The sequence below is a fragment of the Meles meles genome, chromosome 10, assembly GCF_922984935.1.
Source record: "Meles meles chromosome 10, mMelMel3.1 paternal haplotype, whole genome shotgun sequence".
NCBI classification, from domain to species: domain Eukaryota; kingdom Metazoa; phylum Chordata; class Mammalia; order Carnivora; family Mustelidae; genus Meles; species Meles meles.
In genome coordinates, this window is record NC_060075.1 from 29,609,459 (window position 1) to 29,628,430 (window position 18,972).

The 18,972-nt window shown below is 43.5% G+C and overlaps 2 protein-coding genes across 4 annotated transcripts in view; one reads left to right on the forward strand and one right to left on the reverse strand.

The window, feature by feature from the left end:
* The window catches only part of LOC123951500, a 130,946-nt gene extending 116,225 nt beyond the window's left edge, over positions 1–14,721 (reverse strand). The window contains exon 1 of the mRNA XM_046020251.1: positions 14,307–14,721. Within this exon, the coding sequence (XP_045876207.1) occupies positions 14,307–14,721 (415 nt within the window). The remainder of the gene's footprint in view (positions 1–14,306) is intronic.
* FAM3C (FAM3 metabolism regulating signaling molecule C) overlaps positions 14,066–18,972 on the forward strand; it is a 56,092-nt gene continuing 51,185 nt past the window's right edge. Inside the window, exon 1 of one of the 3 annotated variants that reach the window (XM_046020330.1) lies at positions 14,066–14,224. The gene's annotated coding sequence lies outside the window, so the exon portion shown is untranslated. Of the gene's footprint in view, positions 14,225–14,632; positions 14,711–18,972 lie in introns of those variants that run through there. The other 2 variants (XM_046020328.1, XM_046020329.1) reach the window with 2 other exon arrangements.

Consider the following 18,972-nt stretch of genomic DNA (forward strand, 5'->3'; position numbering starts at 1 on the left):
GAGCCCTATGTGAGGCTCGATTCGGGGACCCTGAGATCATGACCTGAGCCAGAGGCAGAGGCTTTACCCCACTGAGCCACTCACACACCCCCTAGGTGTGGCCTTTCTTAAAGGTGAGCAGATAATGCCCAAGCTGTGAGTTTCTGGTTAGGGCCCTGATGACCCTAGCGCTGAGCCCAAACTAAAACGAATGTATTACCACGTTATGAAGACTGAAATGCTTTACAGAAACAAACATGTCACCACAGCCCCTTGAGTTTTCTCCTCATCCTTGAGACATCTACACGTGACCTCAGCTGAGCTAAGTCAGCTTCTCTGCATGTCACGCAAAGAGCAGCTTGGGGCGTTTGGGAGGGTAAAGGACCCAGCGCTAAGGTGGCATCTCCACAGCTTGAAAGCCAAGACTGAGGAGCAGGTTGGGGTCTGCTCCACAGGTAGGGCCCTGAACGTTAGTCCTGGCAGTCAACCGACACACACACATTGACTTTTTTTTTTTTAAATCTTATTCCATTTTTTTAAAATTTTTAAAAATTTTTAATTTTTTTTATAAACGTATAATGTATTTTTATCCCCAGGGGTAAAGGTCTGTGAATTGCCAGGTTTACACACTTCACAGCACTCACCATAGCACATACCCTCCCCAATGTCCATAACCCAACCACCCTCTCCTGACCCCCCCCCACCAGCAACCCTCAGTTTGTTTTGTGAGATTAAGAGTCTCTTATGGTTTGTCTCCCTCCCGATCCCATCTTGCTTCATTTATTCTTTTCCTACCCCCCAAGCCCCCCACGTTGCCTCTCAACTTCCTCATTTCAGGGAGATCATATGATAGTTGTCTTTCTCTGATTGACTTATTTCGCTCAGCATAATACCCTCTAGTTCCATCCACATCATTGCAAATGGCAAGATTTCGTTTCTTTTGATGGCTGCATAGTATACCATTGTGTATATATACCACATCTTCTTTATCCATTCATCCGTTGATGGACATCTAGGTTCTTTCCATAGTTTGGCTATTGTGGACATTGTTGCTATAAACATTCAGGTGCACGTGCCCCTTCGGATCACTAGCTTTGTATCCTTAGGGTAAATACCCAGTATTTACTGGGTCATAGGGTAGGTCTATTTTCAACATTTTTTTTTTTTTTAAGTTGGAAAGGAGGTCAGAGGTGAAGGATAGCTCCAATTTTTTTTTAAAGATTTTTTTTATTTATTTATTTGACAGATAGAGATCACAGCAGGCAGAGAGAGAGAGAGAGAGAGGAGGAAGCAAGCTCCCTGCTGAGCAGAGAGCCCAATGTGGGGCTCGATCCCAAGACCCTGGGATCATGACCTGAGCCGAAGGCAGAGGCTTTAACCCACTGAGCCACCCAGGCGCCCCTATTTTCAACTTTTTGAGGAACCTCCATACACGTTGACATTTTAATATCCTTAACTAACACACCTCATGGGCGGTCGCCTCCCTCAGGGATTAGCTCCCTTTCGGATCAGCAATTCCTGGCAATAAAGCTTTTCACCTTCTCTGTCAGTGAAAATCATAATCTCGATATATCCGATCTCTGCAATGTTGGCATCACTCCATAACAGAGGCTGCCTATTCTCCCTAATTTATGGCATTTCTTGGCTATCTACATAATTTGTGGGGCCCAGTGCATTTGGAACCCTTATTCAAAAATCAAAAACAAAAGAATCTTTCCCTTTCAATCTGTCCTGTTTTGTGTGTGTGCGTGTGACTTAATGCAGCACTCCCTCAGTCACAGGGTCACTAGGCCCCTTCACATGACGACAGTAGCCAGGTTCCCTCTCCTGCCAGATGTCAGGTCACTTTTCAGGCTCTGTTTAGGGTCGGGGAAGTCCTCCACCCAAATCTCCAGTGGTTGGTGACCAATAAGATGGCAGCCTCCCTGGTGGGATGAGCTTCGCACCTGGACTGGCAAGGATAAGAAGCTCACTCCCATGCAATGCAGCTTGGGCCGGCCAACTGGGGCTGTGCCTCCAGGCCCCTCCATAAGACGCTGCGGGGCAAGCATGCCCATCTTTAGTCCTCGCAGCCCTGCACCAGCCTACACTGGGAGAGAGACCAGAGTGGCCACTAGGTTGGGGCAAGGGGGAGGAAGTTAGGAAGAGCCTATGACACCAGAGGGAGGTAGGGTAGACAACTCCTCCTGGGGAGATGAGGACCTCGCAGGGAGGGGTACGGTGCAGGGAAGGGGTAGTGTTGCAGGATTTCTCTGCCTTTGGTGCCTAGGTTCTTCGTCATGCCGCTTGGAAGAATGTAGACCAGATGAAGAATGGTGTGCAGCAAAGAAAAGTTTATTCAGCAAAAGTATAAAGCTCCCAGAGAGAGAGGGGGGCCCGAGTGGGTTGCCCCTGGTTAGGGGTTTCTATGAGCTCTTTTGCAGCACTGTCTTCAGCAATCAGGGTGTGCTGAGTTGTGCCAATCAGGGCTTTGGTCATGTATCTGTCTACCTATTAGGTTCATGTCCACGAGCTGATTTTTTTCGTTGGTTTGTTTGTTTTGGTTTTGTTTTTCTGTTATCTGGAAGCTTAGGTCTTTTTTTAAAAAATATTTTATTTGACAGAGAGAAATCACAGCTAGGCAGAGAGGCAGGCAGAGAGAGAGGAGGAAGCAGGCTCCCTGCAGAGCAGAGAGCCCGACGTGGGGCTGGATCCCAGGAACCTGAGATCATGACCTGAGCCGAAGGCAGAGACTTAACCCACCGAGCCACCCAGGCGCCCCTGGAAGCTTAGGTCTTAACTGTCCCCTGCCTATGATATTGACAAATGCCTTGTGGTTAGTTGCCTTATTTTAGGACATTCTGGAGAAGTCATTTCTGCAAAGGCTGCAGAGCAGAATGTTAGTGTGGTCCTCTCTGAGCTGCAGAACAGGAAGTCAGTGCTATTTTATTTCTGCTGCCCTGACTCCATTTTTTTCTTGCTGGGGACCCTGGCCCTGACTGCCTAACTGTTCGACCAGCTCCTGACGTTAGGACAGCCGGTGAACATCGGCTCCCAGCCTCCAAAGCATGTTTCACTGTCCACCAGACTTCGCTTACAAAACACAGGGTCAAAGATAAAGTTATTAAGAATTTTAAGACAGGAACCACAGAACATTAAGGCCCAAGCAGGGTACTTGTAAGTGTGGGGCCCTGTGATGGTTAGTTTTATGTGTCAACATGACTAGGCTGCCAGATGCCCAGATATTTGGTCAAACGTTGTTCTGGGTATTTTTGTGAAGGTATTTTTGGATGAGATTCATATGTAAATCAGTAGACTGAGTATAGCAGATCGCCCTCTCCAGTGTATATGGGCTTCATCCAATTGGTCAAAGCCTGAATGAACAAAAAGCCTTCACAGAGGGTTCCTCTTGCCTGACTGCCTTCAAACTGGGGCATCAGATTTTTTTCTGCCTTCAGACTTGCTGCATTTTGAACCTACTGGCGTTTGGATTGGAAGTACATTCTGGGCTCCCCTGGGTCTCCAGCTTTGCCAACTCACCCTGCAGATCTGGGGACACGGCAGCCTCCATAATGGCATGAGCCAATTCCTAGTATTATGCTATTGGTTCTGTTTCTCTGGAGAACCATGACTAAAACAAGCCCTATATGACTGGTTGCCCTGTTAGGAAGCCTGCCTTGGGTATTCCCCAAACCCTTCAGTTTCTTTCAATTCCCACTATCACCAGAACTTTATTCTTTTTCACCAGTTCTATGCCAGAACTTCTGAGCTGATCTCTCCTTTTGGGCACTACCCTGTCAAGAGTCCTGTAAAATACAATCAATTAATGCCACCCTCCGTTAAGAAACATTCCATTCTTGTTTACCTTCAGCTTCCTGAATTACATTAGGGCTCTAGACTCAATGTAAATTTTCATGTCCTATACCTTAATATCAGCCATTTGTCCTAGTGGCTTCTATTTCCTGCACACTAACATTTGAGCAAAGTGGTCATTTCCACCACATCATTTTGCCCACATTATTCCCCAAGCCTGAAAAGCAACACACAACCCTTTAATGCCCATCTCAAGCTCTTTTTCCTTCATCAGGCCCAATATAAATCTACCTAAAGCCAGTTTACAATGGACCTGCCTCCTGGAATCTCCTGTCCTTGACCCCTGCCCTCGTTCGTATTGACGCTGTGAAAACAAAAGGAAACGTGTTTTAGCATAAAGTCAGGAAGGCAGCAGAGGGAGCTTTCCAGCCCTACGCTCCTTGACCATTGCAGACCTGATAGGAAGAGAGAGACCTTGAGTGTGGATATTACTTTACTGTGTCGACAGTAGAAAGAAGAGCTTTCCTTTATGCCCGTGTGGGCTTAGCCAACAAGACACTGCCACCTCCCAGCCAATGAGGAGCCGCTGTACTCCCAACTCCTAGTTACTCCAATGGACCTTTGCATTTGTTCTTTTGTTTTTTAACGATCTTACTTATTTATTTGAGATAGAGAGCTTGCTTGTGGGGAGCATGGGACGGGAGGGGCAAGGAGAGAGGGAGAAGCAGACTCCCTGCTGAGCAGGGACCCCCCCCCCCCCTCAAGGAGGGGGCCTTCATCCCAGGACCCCGGGATCATGACCGGAGCCCAAGGCAGATGCTTAACTAACTGAGCCACCCAGGAGGCCCTGGACTTTTTGTTTATAGCAACCCTCCCAACTATCCCCTTTCCTCTATAAGAGAGTGTTCCTCTCCTTTGTTCTAAGGAGGCACCGATGCTATTGCCATAGCTTGCTTGTCCAGGACTTTAGTTCTCTGCGATTCCTGAATTAACTCATTTTTGATGGTTAAATACCTAGTAGTTTTATTTTTAAGGTTAACAAGGCATTCCTTGTATCTACTGTCATTAAGCTTCGGCATGTGTTTTCTCCACAATGTGATTACGAGGTATCCGCAGATGCCGTGGTGCATGGATCGTCTTTCCTAGCATGCTATTATGTTCCCATTAGGAACTCAGGGAATCTTTCTTGAAAGAATGAATGAATAAATTGATTATTGCTCATTGTAGTATGTTGAATGGTACCCCCCCAAAAAATGTGCCCATGCCTGAACCTCTGGGACTTAGAAGGTGACCTTAATGTCACTTAAGAAGGTGACCTTTTTGGGAACGATTCTTTGTGAACATAATTAAGGATCTTGAGATGCGATCATACTGGTTTATCCATTGGGACCCAAATCCAATGACAAGTGTCCAAATTAGACACAGAAGAGGAGAAGACACAGAAAGATGAGGAAGGGACAGGTGAAGACAGAGGCACTGAAGTGATACGTCCACAAGCCAGGGAATGCCTAGATGTACCAGAAGCTGGAAAAGGAAAGGGAGAATTCACCCCTAGAACCTCCCAAAGCAGCATGACCTGTAAACACCTTGGTTTCAGAATTGTGGCTCTAGAACTGTGAGAGAATAAATTTCTGTTGTTTCAGCAATCTGGGTTGTGGTAATGTGTTATGGCCAGCCCTAGGAAACTAATATATCCATCATTTTCTTGAGCTACTTGTAGAAATTTGTCTCCCATCACATTTGTATATAATAGGTAGAAACATTTTTATCTTAGAAGCTAAAGAGACAGTTGCCCCAGGCTCCTTGCATAAAATGTACTATTTGAATTCTTTAAAATGGCAGGTGCAAAATTCCTCAAGCTCTTTCAAAAACCGACATTCAATTTGCATGATTCTTCACGTATGCTGTCTTACTCTAATAGTCAAAAATGCCTCATGTATATTCTAAAACGTTTATTTTGAGATCATTGTCGATTCACTTGCAGTAGTAAGAAATAACACGGAGAGCCCATATACCTTTCACCCAGTTTCTTCAAATGGTAACATCTTACAAAACTACAGTGCCAGGTCACAAAGAGGATACTGACAGATACAATTCAACAATCTTATTTCTCCAGGTTTAATTGTACTCATTTGCATGTATGTATTTAGTTTACATAATTTGATTATCTGTGTTGGTTTCTGTATCACATGTATCATCATAGCCAAAAGAACTAGGGGTGCCTGGGTGGGTTACTCAGCTAAGCGTCTGCCTTCAGCTCAGGACATGATCCTAGAGTCCTGGGATGGAGTCCCACATCAGGTTCCTTGCTCAGTGGGGGGTGTGCTTATCCCTCTCTTCCCTGCTCATGCTCTCTCTTGCTGTCTCTGTCTCTCTCTCTCAAATAAATAAAATCTCAAAAAGAAAAAATACAGAACTATTCTACTGCCACAGTGATAGTTCGTGTTGCCTTTTAGGAACCATATCTAGGGGAACCTGGGTGGCTCAGTGGCTTAAAGCCTCTGCCTTCAGCTCAGATCATGATCCCAGAGTCCTGGGATCGAGCCCCACATCGGGCTCTCTACTTAGCAGGGAGCCTGCTTCCTCCTCTCTCTCTGCCTGCCTCTCTGCCTACTTGTAATCTCTGTCAAATAAATAAAATCTTAAAAAAAAAAAAAAAGAACCATATCTACCTCCTTTTGTGCCCATCCAGCCTTGTCCTTGAGGGTAACAACTTTAGTGAATCTCAAGGGGATTACACTGTGTGGAAAAAGCCAATCCCCAAAGGTTACATACCACACAATTTCATTTTTGTAACATTCTTGAAATGATAAAATTACAGAGATGAGTAGCAGGTTATGGTTGCCAGAGGCTGGGCATTCTCTTCAAAGTGAAAGTAATGTAAATATTGTCAGAGGACTTGGAGTCATGTCCTATAGAGTGAGTTAAAATTTTCATTCAGTAAACATTTGGGGAAATCTTTTTTTGTGCCTGGCGCTATTCCGATGCTGGGAATCCCCACTCTCTGCCTCAGGAAATGCACTAAGATCCAAGTGAGATGCCTGTAAATGCAATTACACGTTAAGGTGGGCAAATGGCCCACCGTGTGTGAGAGGCTCCAAGAGAGATGGGATATCGTTGAACAACAAACAAACCAAAAACAAAGGAGGTGGGGGGATGGGACTATTGAGGAGATACAATGGCGATCCCATAAGAACCATATTCATGTTCTGCCTTCATTAAGGAACTGTGAGAAACTGTCAGAGGATTTGGAGTCAAGGATTTGAGAGAGTAAGCAGCTTAGGTTAAGAAAAGGGTACAAACAGATCATGATAAACCATCTGGCCTCTGGATTTCTGGAAGAGGGGAAATGGACTAGGGAGGAGCCTGAGCCCCTAGAAGGTATACCACTGGCAGGAAGAGAAGACTCGCCTCCTGGGCTGGGTGGTGGCAAGGAGGGGGGAGGCATGAGGAGTCTACTCCTGTGACTGCACAGGCGACATGTCATGGCCAACACAGAAAATAACCCAACAAGCAGATATCTCACCAAAGTTTGGCAGGTAAAGCAAGGAGAAAGTAGGTGAGAGCACTGAAGAATTCTCTGGTTCTGTGTGTGGCAAATGAGTTTCATCTCCTTTTCTAAAAATTATACTAAAATTTTGCCACTACCAAAGAAAAAAACCCAAAACTCTGTGAGGGAATTGTTAATATTCCGACTGACAGGGAGGAAACTGGCTTGGAAAGACTAGAAAACTTGCCGGAGGTCACTTAGCAGCTAGTAACAGATAAAGCCAGGATCTAAATTCATCTCTCTGACTCCAAATCCCACCACACTTTCCCAGCCTAGGACTTAAACAATAATGGCATTGGGAGAGCTGTCCTGGTCAGATAGAAGAGAAGGGGAATTGGGGGAGAGGACATTATTTTGCAATCTATAGAAACTGAAGGTTAAATTTCCCACTTTTTTTTTTTTTTTAAACTGAAGTGAGCAATTTCCCTGGCTTTTGCTTCATGAATAGAGATGGAAAATTTGACTATTGGATAGAACTCTACAAAATACCAGATGCTCTATTTGAACAGAACTTCTCTGGGTAAATAAATTACACTTAAAAATATGTACCAAACCTCAGTGAGGCCACAGTCATTTGACAAGAAACATTTCAAAATAAAAGTGCAAAAGAGGAACAGCTTAGGGTCACATAACTAACCTTTCAAATTGAATCAGGGCACAAACTCGGAATAGCTCAGATGTGGTATCTTTTCAAAGAATTGGGGTGGGAGTCAAGAAACTGCAATAGAAATTGGCCTAAAATTGAAAAAAATGGTCAAGGAAACAAATTTGGATGGGTAGGCTAATTCCCGTTCCCTGTTCGGGCTGCAGATATATCAAGGAAAGGAATTTTGCTCATACAACCTTGGGGAAATCATTTAGCTGGTTAAGACTTGACAGTCTAGGGCACTGTCCAGGATACCGATGTTTCTATCTAGTTCTAGTTGCCAAAGACGGCAATAGTGCATGGAATAGGTTTTGTTTTGTTTGTCTTGATACTATTGTATTTCTTAGACCTGCTGCAACCATTGAGCTTCTTGGAGTGTGGCTGAAATATCTTTAGTGACCATGAAATCCGCTAGAGAACAGACCTTCATGCAGTACTAATAACTGGATGATATTTTGTTACTCATATTCAAATGGTCAGATTGTTTGCTTTTCAAAGCAAACAATGCGTTTCAGTTTGATGTAACTAGAGATCTTAAAGTTTAATAAAAACACCAGTCACTGTGAATCCTTTTGTGCTTAGACTGAAGGGTTCCCATAATCAGTTCTTAATCAAGAGTTGAGGTTACAGACTGAAGTGATTATATTTTAGGGAAACACAAACTTTACTACATATTTGCTCAGTTGCTTCTTCTTAAAGGGTTTTCTGGTGGATTCTTTTTTAATGGGATGTGGAAAAAAGTGTTTTTGGATGATTTAATGTGAGGCTTACTCATTCATTTACTTAGAATTCTGTGAATGTCAGCGGTATAGTCATATTTTCCCATTCACTCTGTGGCAGTAAAAAAAAAAAGAAAATACTTACTCCCAAGGTTTGATAAATACATATTTTTAAGTACCTTATGGACTGTGTGTATATTACGTATATGCAGGGGTGTGTGTGTGTGTGTGTGTGTAGGCTGATCCATGGTTTCTTCATCTTTGCTTGGCATTACAAACAGGTAACACTGCCATGTGAGACTTCAAAAAGTAGTTTTTAGATTCTGGTGCCGAGTCAGAAATTTTTCTAGGAGGTAATATTTTATAAGACAGAACGATAAACTATTCTTCTGAAGAAACCACTAATAATCTTAATAATTGTTTGTAATACACACTTGTACATAATTTCAGGAAACGGGAAGTTACTTTGTAGTCATGATTCCAATACATATTTTAGATGTGGGTTACCATATTCAGTGTATCATTTAATATGATTTATCACCAAGACAAAAATGCCAAATTTTGCCACACTGAAAGGTCTATTAAAAGATCTAATCCAAACCAGAATCTCCCAGGGAGTAAATCAAAAAGATATTTTTTTAAAAAAGATTTTATTTATTTATTTGACACAGAGAGAGAGAGAGATCACAAGTAGGCAGAGAGGTAGGCGGGTGGTGGGGGGGGGAGCAGGCTCCCCGCTGAGCAGAGAGCCCGATGTGGGGCTCAATTCCAGGACCCCGAGATCATGACCTGAGCTGAAGGCAGAGGCTTAACCCACTGAGCCACCCAGGCGCCCCAAAAATATATTTTAAAAATCCAAATTTTTATAGTACCTAGAATTTCCTTTTATGTTGGTAGAATAGTAGTAATAGATGGGAAACTAGAGTCTTTATGCAGATACATATGTAATAATATGATTTCATTGTATCTTACGTATGTTTTATAATTTAAAAACCCACTTATTTTGTATAGACTATGTTGCTTACGTTTCAAATATAATGTCATGAAATCTGTGAGTGTTCTAGCTTTTAAACTATAATATTTTTTTCACATGAGGTATCTAAAGTCAAACTCATAGAAAGTAGAGTGGTAGATGTCATGGACTGGAGGGACCATGGACTTGGTCCATTGGACGCTTCAGTTTTTAAGATGAAAAGAGTTCTGGAGGTGGATGGTAGTGATAGTCACACAACAACATGAATGTACTTAATACCACTGAAATGTGCACTTAAAATGATTAAAATGGTAAAAAAACGAGTGTTAAAATGGTAAAAGTATCAAATGTGCTGTGAAATCTGTGGATGTTCCAGCTTTTTTAAGCTTTACTCTTTTGCCCTTACAGATTTCTAGAATATTGAAAAAATAGAACTATTAACAAATAAGGAAAGTTATGTTTTAGCTGAACCCAAAAAGAGCATGTTAAAATGGGTCAATGTGACCCCCACGCTGAGAACCCCTAACTGGTTCCAGAGCTGACTTGGGGGCTCCTAGCACTGAGGGAATAAGGAAGACTTTTTTTTTCCTCCAAAGACCTGGTCCTTCATCATAACTCTTAGACTTCTCTTTCGCCCTTTCACTTTCTCTTTCACTCTTGCACATGATATCCTTGTGCAATCTACTATGTAGACACAAAAATGATTATATGATAGTCTCAAGGATACTCAGAGGAAAGCCTTTACTGCATAACTGGGTCTGAGCTCAGGTATCACTGAGTCATCACCAGGTCTTTCTTTAGCGATCCATTATACAACGCCTAACTGCTTCAGCAAAGTAAAAGAATGTTAGAGCCGCAACATAAAAGACAGTAAGAATGGGGATGGCCCTGGGAACGTGGACTGGGGATGCAGCCTATCCTTAGAAACACAGGGTGAGAGGAAAGCAGGGGAATTTATGGTGAGGCATGCAGTCAAGGTCCAGCCAGATCACTGGGCCAACACAGGCTGTGAAAAAGAGAATTTGGGAAATTTGGAGTCTACATACTTACTTTGGACTCCACTTGGCTCAACTGATGACTGGTTTGGCTTGGTAGGAAAGGAGTTGGTAGGATGAGAGGAGTAAGGTTAGTGTCCTGAGACGTATACCAAAAGACTGGATGGCATTTGAGAGTTCCAGACGCCCATTACTGAGAACATTCTGAACAACAGTTTTTAAATTGCACCTGGGGGTGGTATTTGACCCAGCGTCGGTATCAGATTTGACACTTTTACTTTTGTTTTTATTATTCTACCTCTGCTCCCCCCGCCCCCAGCTATTTTCAAAAAGCGAGGCAAGTTTCTGGCCGTATCTTTATAGGATTGACCGTATGATCCAATATAAACATGCTTTAATATTTTAAAGTAAACCTACTCCCAGAGCTGGTTAGCTTTTTTTTTTTTAAATAAACTTTTCTTTCCATGTTTCAGTTATCTATTTCTGTGCAAAAAGACTACCACAACATTTAGCAACTTATAATGACAACAAACCGTTAATTCTCAGGATTCTGTGGGGCTGGCTGGTCGTAACAAGGAGGTTCTCAGGTGCTACGGTCTGGGGTCACTCATGTGGTACATTCTGCTAGGAGCTTAGCTGGGGCTGGAACGTGTAAGGTCACTGCACTCACACACCTGGGACCTCACGTAGGGTATCTGGGGTGTTTTGTGCCTAACTAGGTCTTAGTTCCTCTCTGTGTAGTTTTTCCTCCTCTGGCAGCCAGAGTTTCTTTATATGTTGATTGGATCCCAAGGCAGTGAAAATGGAAGCTTCGAGGTTCAGAAGTCACCCAGTATCACTTCCAGGGGATCAAAAAAAAAAGTCCTAGGGACAGCCTAGGTTCAAGAGCAGGGAATACAGACCCTACCCCCTGATGGTAAGTGACGTGAATTTGCACGGACTGGAAGAATTGTTGGTAACCATACTTGCAGGCAATCTACTAGTGCAGATATAGGAAACTGATGCCAAATCGAATATTCTGTTGGAGAATGGGTCCAATTAAAATTCTGAGGTTTTTCATCAAGGTTTATATTTAACAATATTATGTAATCCTTATATGGGAAATAGTGTAGTATGTTAGAGTTTTATATAAATCTTTGCAACCATCAAAGAGAAGAAAATGAACCTCTCTTCTCGAGTATACAAAAGGCGGGGTGGGCTTTGAGGTTGAGCATGTGGATTTGAATATTGGCGCTTCCAGGTACTAGCAATAGGATCTCGGGCAATTTTCCTTCTCCCTCCCACATTTTCTCCTCTGTATTATAGATTGTTGTGAGGATTAAATGAGTTAATACAGCTAAATGACTTCACAAGGAGCCTGGAACGCAGTAAATATAGAATCAATATTTGCTGTAAAAATATAAATTATTAATGCTTATTGTGACATAACATTGCAATACCTGTTTGGATTAAACCTCCCGGAGCTGCAAAGTTCTCTATTGTCTCATTAAACTTAATCATTAATCTTGATGAATTTCTCTGCCTCCTACACCTCTTACCAAGTCAAAACGTAGGTGAAACAACTGGTTGCCTAACAGGTGTTCTAAAGGAAGCACTTACCAACTTTCAAACATTGCAGTCCTACGAAGAAATAGAATTTACATCGTTAACGCAGGACACTGTAACCCAGACACTTACCCACACTTAATACTGTACAAATATTTCATGAAATAATACTTACCCTCGCACGTTGTGCTACAAACTCTGAAGCTTTTGCCCTATTTAAGTGACTTGAAAACAGCAAAATGTTGGTCGTGTCCCACTATTATTAATTTCATTACTATTGATGGGTTTTAACCTATATGTCATGGCCATTGGCACAGAACATATTAAACACATTCTCAGATCACAAGTCGTTTTAAGTGTGGTGCTATAAGACTATGGCATATGTTGTTTCTACATACAGGCCAATTCAGCTATGGGTCAGAAAGCCATTTCATAAACATGGCCTGACCACCCTATTTGAGAGGCTCCATAAATTCTTTCAGTGGGATAGGGGGAACTAGGGGAAATACATGCAGTGTAAATGTTGTGATTTTAGGTACCCTAAGAAACAAAGTGTCTTGGGGCACCTGGGTGGCTCAGTTGGTATCTGACCCTTGATGTCAGCTGAGGTAATCTCAGGTTCCTGGAACGGAACCCCCTTCTAGCTTTCCTACTCAGCTGGGAGTCTGTTGAGGATTCTCTCTCCCTCTTCTTCTGCCCCTCTGTCTACTCTCTCTCTCTCAAATAAATAATTTTTTTAAAAAGAAAAGAGACAAAGTGCCTCATTTGTTTGGAGACAGATGGACCTAGGCTGGAATTCCAATTTCACAGCTTACTACATTGTATTTTTGAGCAAGTTATTTAAACTCAATTTTGGAGTCTGGATTTTTTGATTTGTTCAAAGTAAGAAGCAAATAATATCTATTTCGACTGAGTTGTGAGCATTAAATGAGAACACATACCCAAAGGCCGGCAAACGTCCAGCAAAGTACTTGGCACAAAGAAGGCTCTCAGAATGCCTTCCTTGCTTCCTTTCCCTATGATGGAATACAAAGTGCAGAATTCACAGCTATTATTTAGGTTCTGTGTTTTTTATTTTTGGAGAAAAGCTGAAGCTTGGTAGAACACTTAACTATGGTAAACTATTATTTCTCTAATGCAATTTAATTTCTACAACCGTGTATTGTCCTGACATTCTACTTAGTAACGTTTAATAGTTATTAATTGTTCTGGGATGTGGATATGAACTATGAAACGATTTTGTGTTGTCGGATCAGCTCTCATAAAGTGGGATTTGGATTGACTTCCCAGTTATCAACACAACTGTAGGGGGGAAAAATGTGTGTAGAGGAGAAGAGCATTTCTAACTGCTGTGTTGCTAAGTAATTTAAATAAAAATGACGTGCAAATACACGCACTGCTTGTTTTCCCTGGGCCAAATGTTATCAGCGATCTAGTGCTCCAGGCCAGCAGCATTTTACAACAGGTTAGCTATCTTTTGAGGAGTCAAAGGGTAATTGCCCGAGATCCTAGGTTGATTAAGACCATCTCATGGAGTCACTGAATCTCTAGAATGGGACTGGTTATTTTAAATTTCTGCCTTTAAGGTCAGGATTATGAAAGTATGCGAACGAGGGGAGGGGGGCGTGACGCCTTCTCCCCACTCCCGGACGTTAGCCGCCGCCAACCGCCGCCGCTGCTGGACCCACGTGGCAAGTCCAGACAGCGCAGCGCGGGGCGGGGGCTGGCGGGCCGACCCCTCCCTTCGCTCTCCGGCCCTTCCCGCCGGCCGGCCGGGCGCCCGCTCGGTCCTCCACCGCCAGGGGGCGGGCGCGGCTTCCCGGCGGCGGGGGCCCATTGGTCGCGGCGGGGAAGCGGGGAGGAGGCCCAGCGGCGAGCTGGCTTCCTCCAGGCCACTCACGGGGGTGAGGGGAAGCCGGAGGAGCCTGGGGGAAAGCGGAGGAGGAGCGGGAGGCGGCGGCGGCGGGTCCCGTCGGCCTCCGGCAGGACTGACCGCTCAGAGGCCGGAAGGCAGGCGCGAGGCCGGTGAGACGGAGCGGGAGGAGGAGGGAGCCGCGGCGGAGGGCGGGGAGGGATGGTGGGCGTCTGGGGGGAGTCGGGCACCCACCTTCACCTTCATCCTCCGCTCTCGCGGCCACCGCCGGCTGGGGGCGGGCCCCGGAGCGCGCGCCCGGGTCGTCGTGGCGCATCCCGCGGAGAGGGGGGGCGCGGGCAGAACCGGGGCCCCCGGAGTGCGGTTGGCCGGGGTTCGGGCCGCCGCCCCGCCGGTGCATCCCCGGCTCCCCGTCTCCCTGCCCGGGTCCGCGGAGGGCGGGGCGGCGCCTGCACCTGGCTCTCCGCTGGGCGCCCCGGCCGGGCTGCACCTGGGTTCGGCCCTGCGGGGGCCCCGGCTCCCGGTCGGAAACCCCGGCCCAGGGCTCTACAGAGGCGGCGGTGAACTGGGTGTTGCAGTGGTCCTCTGGAGGGCCGTCTTGGCTCACTTGTAAAATTTCAGCGTCTCCTAAACTGGAGGTACTTCGCATTTTTAAAATTCATCCAGCTCATTGATATTCGCTGTCACTGATGAATGTACTGTTTCTTCTTTCTTTTTCTTCCCCATTTTTTTGGTACTGTCCTCAAAATTCTGTACTCTGTACCACGGTTAGGGACCCTAGATCTAAATAATCTAAATGACACATTGATGATTTGAGGTTTAGCTGTGTTTCTTCATCTTCTCCCCCCATCCCACTCTTTTTAAGTTTCATAAAATACAGAGCTGCTGTCTAATCGACGGAACCTTTTGTTTTTATTTTCTTTTTTCTTTTTTTTAATTTTATTTATTTGACAGAGAGAGAGATCACAAGTAGGCAGAGAGGCAGGCAGAGAGAGGAGGAAGCAGGCTCCCTGCGGAGCAGAGAGCCCGACGCGGGGCTCGATCCCAGGAACCTGAGACCACGACCCGAGCCGAAGGCAGCGGCCTAATCCACTGAGCCACCCAGGCGCCCCTTGTTTTTATTTTCTTAAGGCAGAAATATATGGATACAAGATACGATACTAGGTCGTATTATATTGCTTACTGGACACTGTGCTATATGCTTTCATATGCACATTTATTCTCACCAGCCAGAGCCCTTTTATCTGTCTTTCTTATTTTTACACATGAAAATGTGAACTCTAGAGGTTAAGTAAAGGTTGATGGGGACAGTAGATGCCAGACCCCTTGGACCCTTGACTGCCTTGCGGGTTTAGGGGTATACTGTCAGATTTACCAAGTTTTTGGAAACGTTGCTAGTATTTATACAGTGCATCATGTCATACAAAGAGATCTCCAATTAACTTAGAAAATAAAGTTAATAGCTTATGCTCTTGGCATCAGTTCAGGTCATATCATTAATTGTAACCTCTTTCAGAAGGCCCCTAGTCTCTTGAGTTGTCTGTTAACTGAACTTACCACCGCCCCCCCCCCCTTTTATACAGGTGTTAGAAGCTTTCTTACACAAATTCTATGTAACGTTTTCTCAGCTCGCTAAAGACTCGTATTTCTTGATAGTGAGAAATATAGAGTCCAGTGCAGTGATTCTCAACCTGGGATCTATTAAAATCGAACACAAATGAGGCTTTTTAAAAAGGCCACAGGCCACATTCCTCCAAAATCCCCATGGTTGGGAGGGCACTTGTGTTTCAAAAGGGAATCAAAATAAGACTGAGCACCACTGGGTTAAAGTGGCTTTCAAAATAAACTTAATAGATATTTTGTTATAATTACAAAATTTGGATTGCTACCTTAAGTGTTGCTAATTAATACTTAATAGTTGATGAAGATACATTAACAAGGAAAGGTAATTTGAGAGGGGCAAGAGATTGTTGAATGGCAAAAAGTGGTAGTCTTAGTTTTGGATTATCAGAGTCTTTTTTTTTTTTTTTACCACCTACTTTAAATCTTAAATGGTGAGTGTTAGTGTTCAAAAATTCATTTAAAAATATTGAAGTACCTCCTATGTGCCAGTTATTATAGGTATCGTGGATTCTTTGAATAAGATAGCCCGGACCTTCATAAAGCTATTTTCTTTGAGGCAGTGAATCTTTCTTTCTTTCCCTCTCTCTCTCTCTCTTTTTTTTCTTCATTTTTACACCCATTTCTTAAAGCTGAAAGGTGCAAGACCCAGGAATCAACAAATTTTGGCCCTAGGTCTCATAAAAATCCAGCTAGTTCAGAACTTAGTACAGTAGCAGACATTTGTTTTGTACTTAGTCCAGAAGGATTCCTGTCCTTCGGATCACATATCTGGATTTTAAGCAATAGTTCTGCATTTAGTTGCTTCATAAATGGCATTGGCCAAATTATTTAATTCCACACAGAGCCTTATTTTCTTAATTTGGGGAGATTGAGCAAGATTCCCAAGATATTTAAACTTTAAGAGGTTTTGTGACTTCTATTCAGCTTCTGAAATACAGTCAGCTGACTTTTCTCTCAGAGGAGGAAATTAAATGTTCCAGTTCTTCTAAGTTCCCACTGCATACCCACTGGTATTCTTTCATTCTCTTTTTCATTGGCCTCTTGCATTTGATTGAAGCCATTCTAAGATGACTTAGATTTCCCTGATTTCTAATCCAATTAATTTTTTCATCTACTCTTTATGATTTTTCTAGTCTTATTCTGGTCAGGTTTGTTTTTTATTTTCCCCCCCCCCCCCGATTTCCTTCTTTAGGAAATTCCTTTAAACATAAAATTTACCGTGTTAAGGTGTACAATGCAGTGGCATTTAGTACATTCACAGTGGTGTGCTGGCATCACCTCTGTTTAGCTCTAAAACACTTTCATCATTCTGGAAGGAGACCTCATATCCATGAAACAACTACTCTTCATACCCCTTCCCTTGAGCCCCTGGCAACCACTAGTCTGGTTTCTGTCCCTGTGGGTTTACCTGTCCTGGATATTTCATATAAATTGAGGCCACAAGGTGTGCTCTCTTAGATCGAGGTTTTTTGATGTAGCGTGATGTCCATAGGACAGCATGGAAGAGTACTTCATTCGCGTTATGATTAAATGATATTCCACGTGTGGATGCAATCCACATTTTGTTCATTCATTCATCCATTGATGGCCCCTGGTGAGTTTTTGTGTGCTGGGGAGAAAACGTTAGGCGGTCATCTGAAGCAGCGAGTCAGTTCCTAAATTGTTATCATAGTTCTTAAGGCACAGTATGGTATCAGGCATATTATCAATACCATTCGGTATCTACAACTAAGTGATCATTCAGTGTGTTTTGAAGGATCAACAAAGACGGACTTCTTCCTTGGTTCAGGAATTTTATGCCAGAAGCTTCTTACTTCCTCTTTGCAAATGGCTGCTATCATTCAGCTTTTGTGGTAGAAATGGTGCGCCATCCAGGACAGACAGAAAGGCTCTGCTCCTCCACTTCTTCACATGGAAGGTTTGACCGACAGCACTATGTCTGCTCTGGGTCAGTTAAATTCTGCAGACTATTTAAATTCTGCAGACTATTTAAAGACAGTCTTAGGGGCGCCTGGGTGGCTCAGTGGGTTAAGCCTCTGCCTTTGGCGCAGGTCATGATCTCAGGGTACTGGGATGGAGCCCCACAGCAGACTCTTTGATCAGCAGGGAGCCTGCTTCCCCCTCCCTCTCTGTCTGCCTCTCTGCCTACTTGTGATCTCTCTGTCAAATAAATAAATAAAATCTTAAAAAAAAAAAATAAAGACCATCAGTGCAGCAGGTCTGTGGGGGGAATTCTTAAACATTCATTCAGAATAGGAACTTGTGACTTTTCATCTGATACAATGTAAAATAGTTTTAGGAGATGAAGATAGTTACACTGTGTGGAAATTTGTGACTTTCTCTAATCTTTTTTGTTGTTGCAGTTTGTGACCTGGACACTTCTTTACCCTACATATGTGGAACTTCTTACAGTTAAAATGTATTTCGTTTTTATTTCTGCCATTGTTTTCAATGATACCTGTTTCCGTCTGTCCATCTTTCTTTTCCAGGATGGTACGGGGTAGGACTAAGTGGTTTACATTACAGCTGTGTAATCCACAGTTGTAGAACTCTGAGGGAGCTGGCAGAACTAAATGTCATTTTGTTTTCTGTTTTTGGCATGTTCGTGCTCTCAGTTACAGAAATCTGATCACTGTTTAATTTTTTCCACTGGATTATAGCTTTTTAAGAGAAATTCTGCTTTGGTAGGTGAGGAGAAACTGCAAGAAAACATTTGGGTAATTTTGAATATAGTACCATTGTAACCATTGCAAACAAGAGCTGTATTCCTCAGTACATTATCTCCAGATTTATTCACTGCCTGCCTTTCCCTCCTCACCCCAACCGGAGACCTGGCCCAGAGTCAGGCTGATTTCCATTCATCGTTAAGGAAAGAATGAAATTCTTGTTTTATGAGTTTTACCTTTGGGCTTTTGTGGCCTAGATCTGCCTCACCCCCTGCTCCCATCTCCAGACTTCTCTGTGTGTTTGGGTAGCCATACTGTAGATCTGAAGTTCTCAGATCCAAGTGAGAGTGAGAACCACCTGGGGAGCTCATTAACATGCAGGAGTTTTAATCCTCCTAGGGATTCTGGGCTCAGGAATTTGCATTTTAAAAAAGCCCACCAATAATGGTGGCGTCCATGCTGAGTTACATTGTAGTTAGGGCTTCAAAGACACAGATATGCTGTTTCATTGAACGTAAGATATTTGTAAGGTACACCATTATTTCGTATATTACTGTGGGGAAAAATGTGGTTGTAAACTCATTCCAGTTTAAGACATGTTATAATGAGGG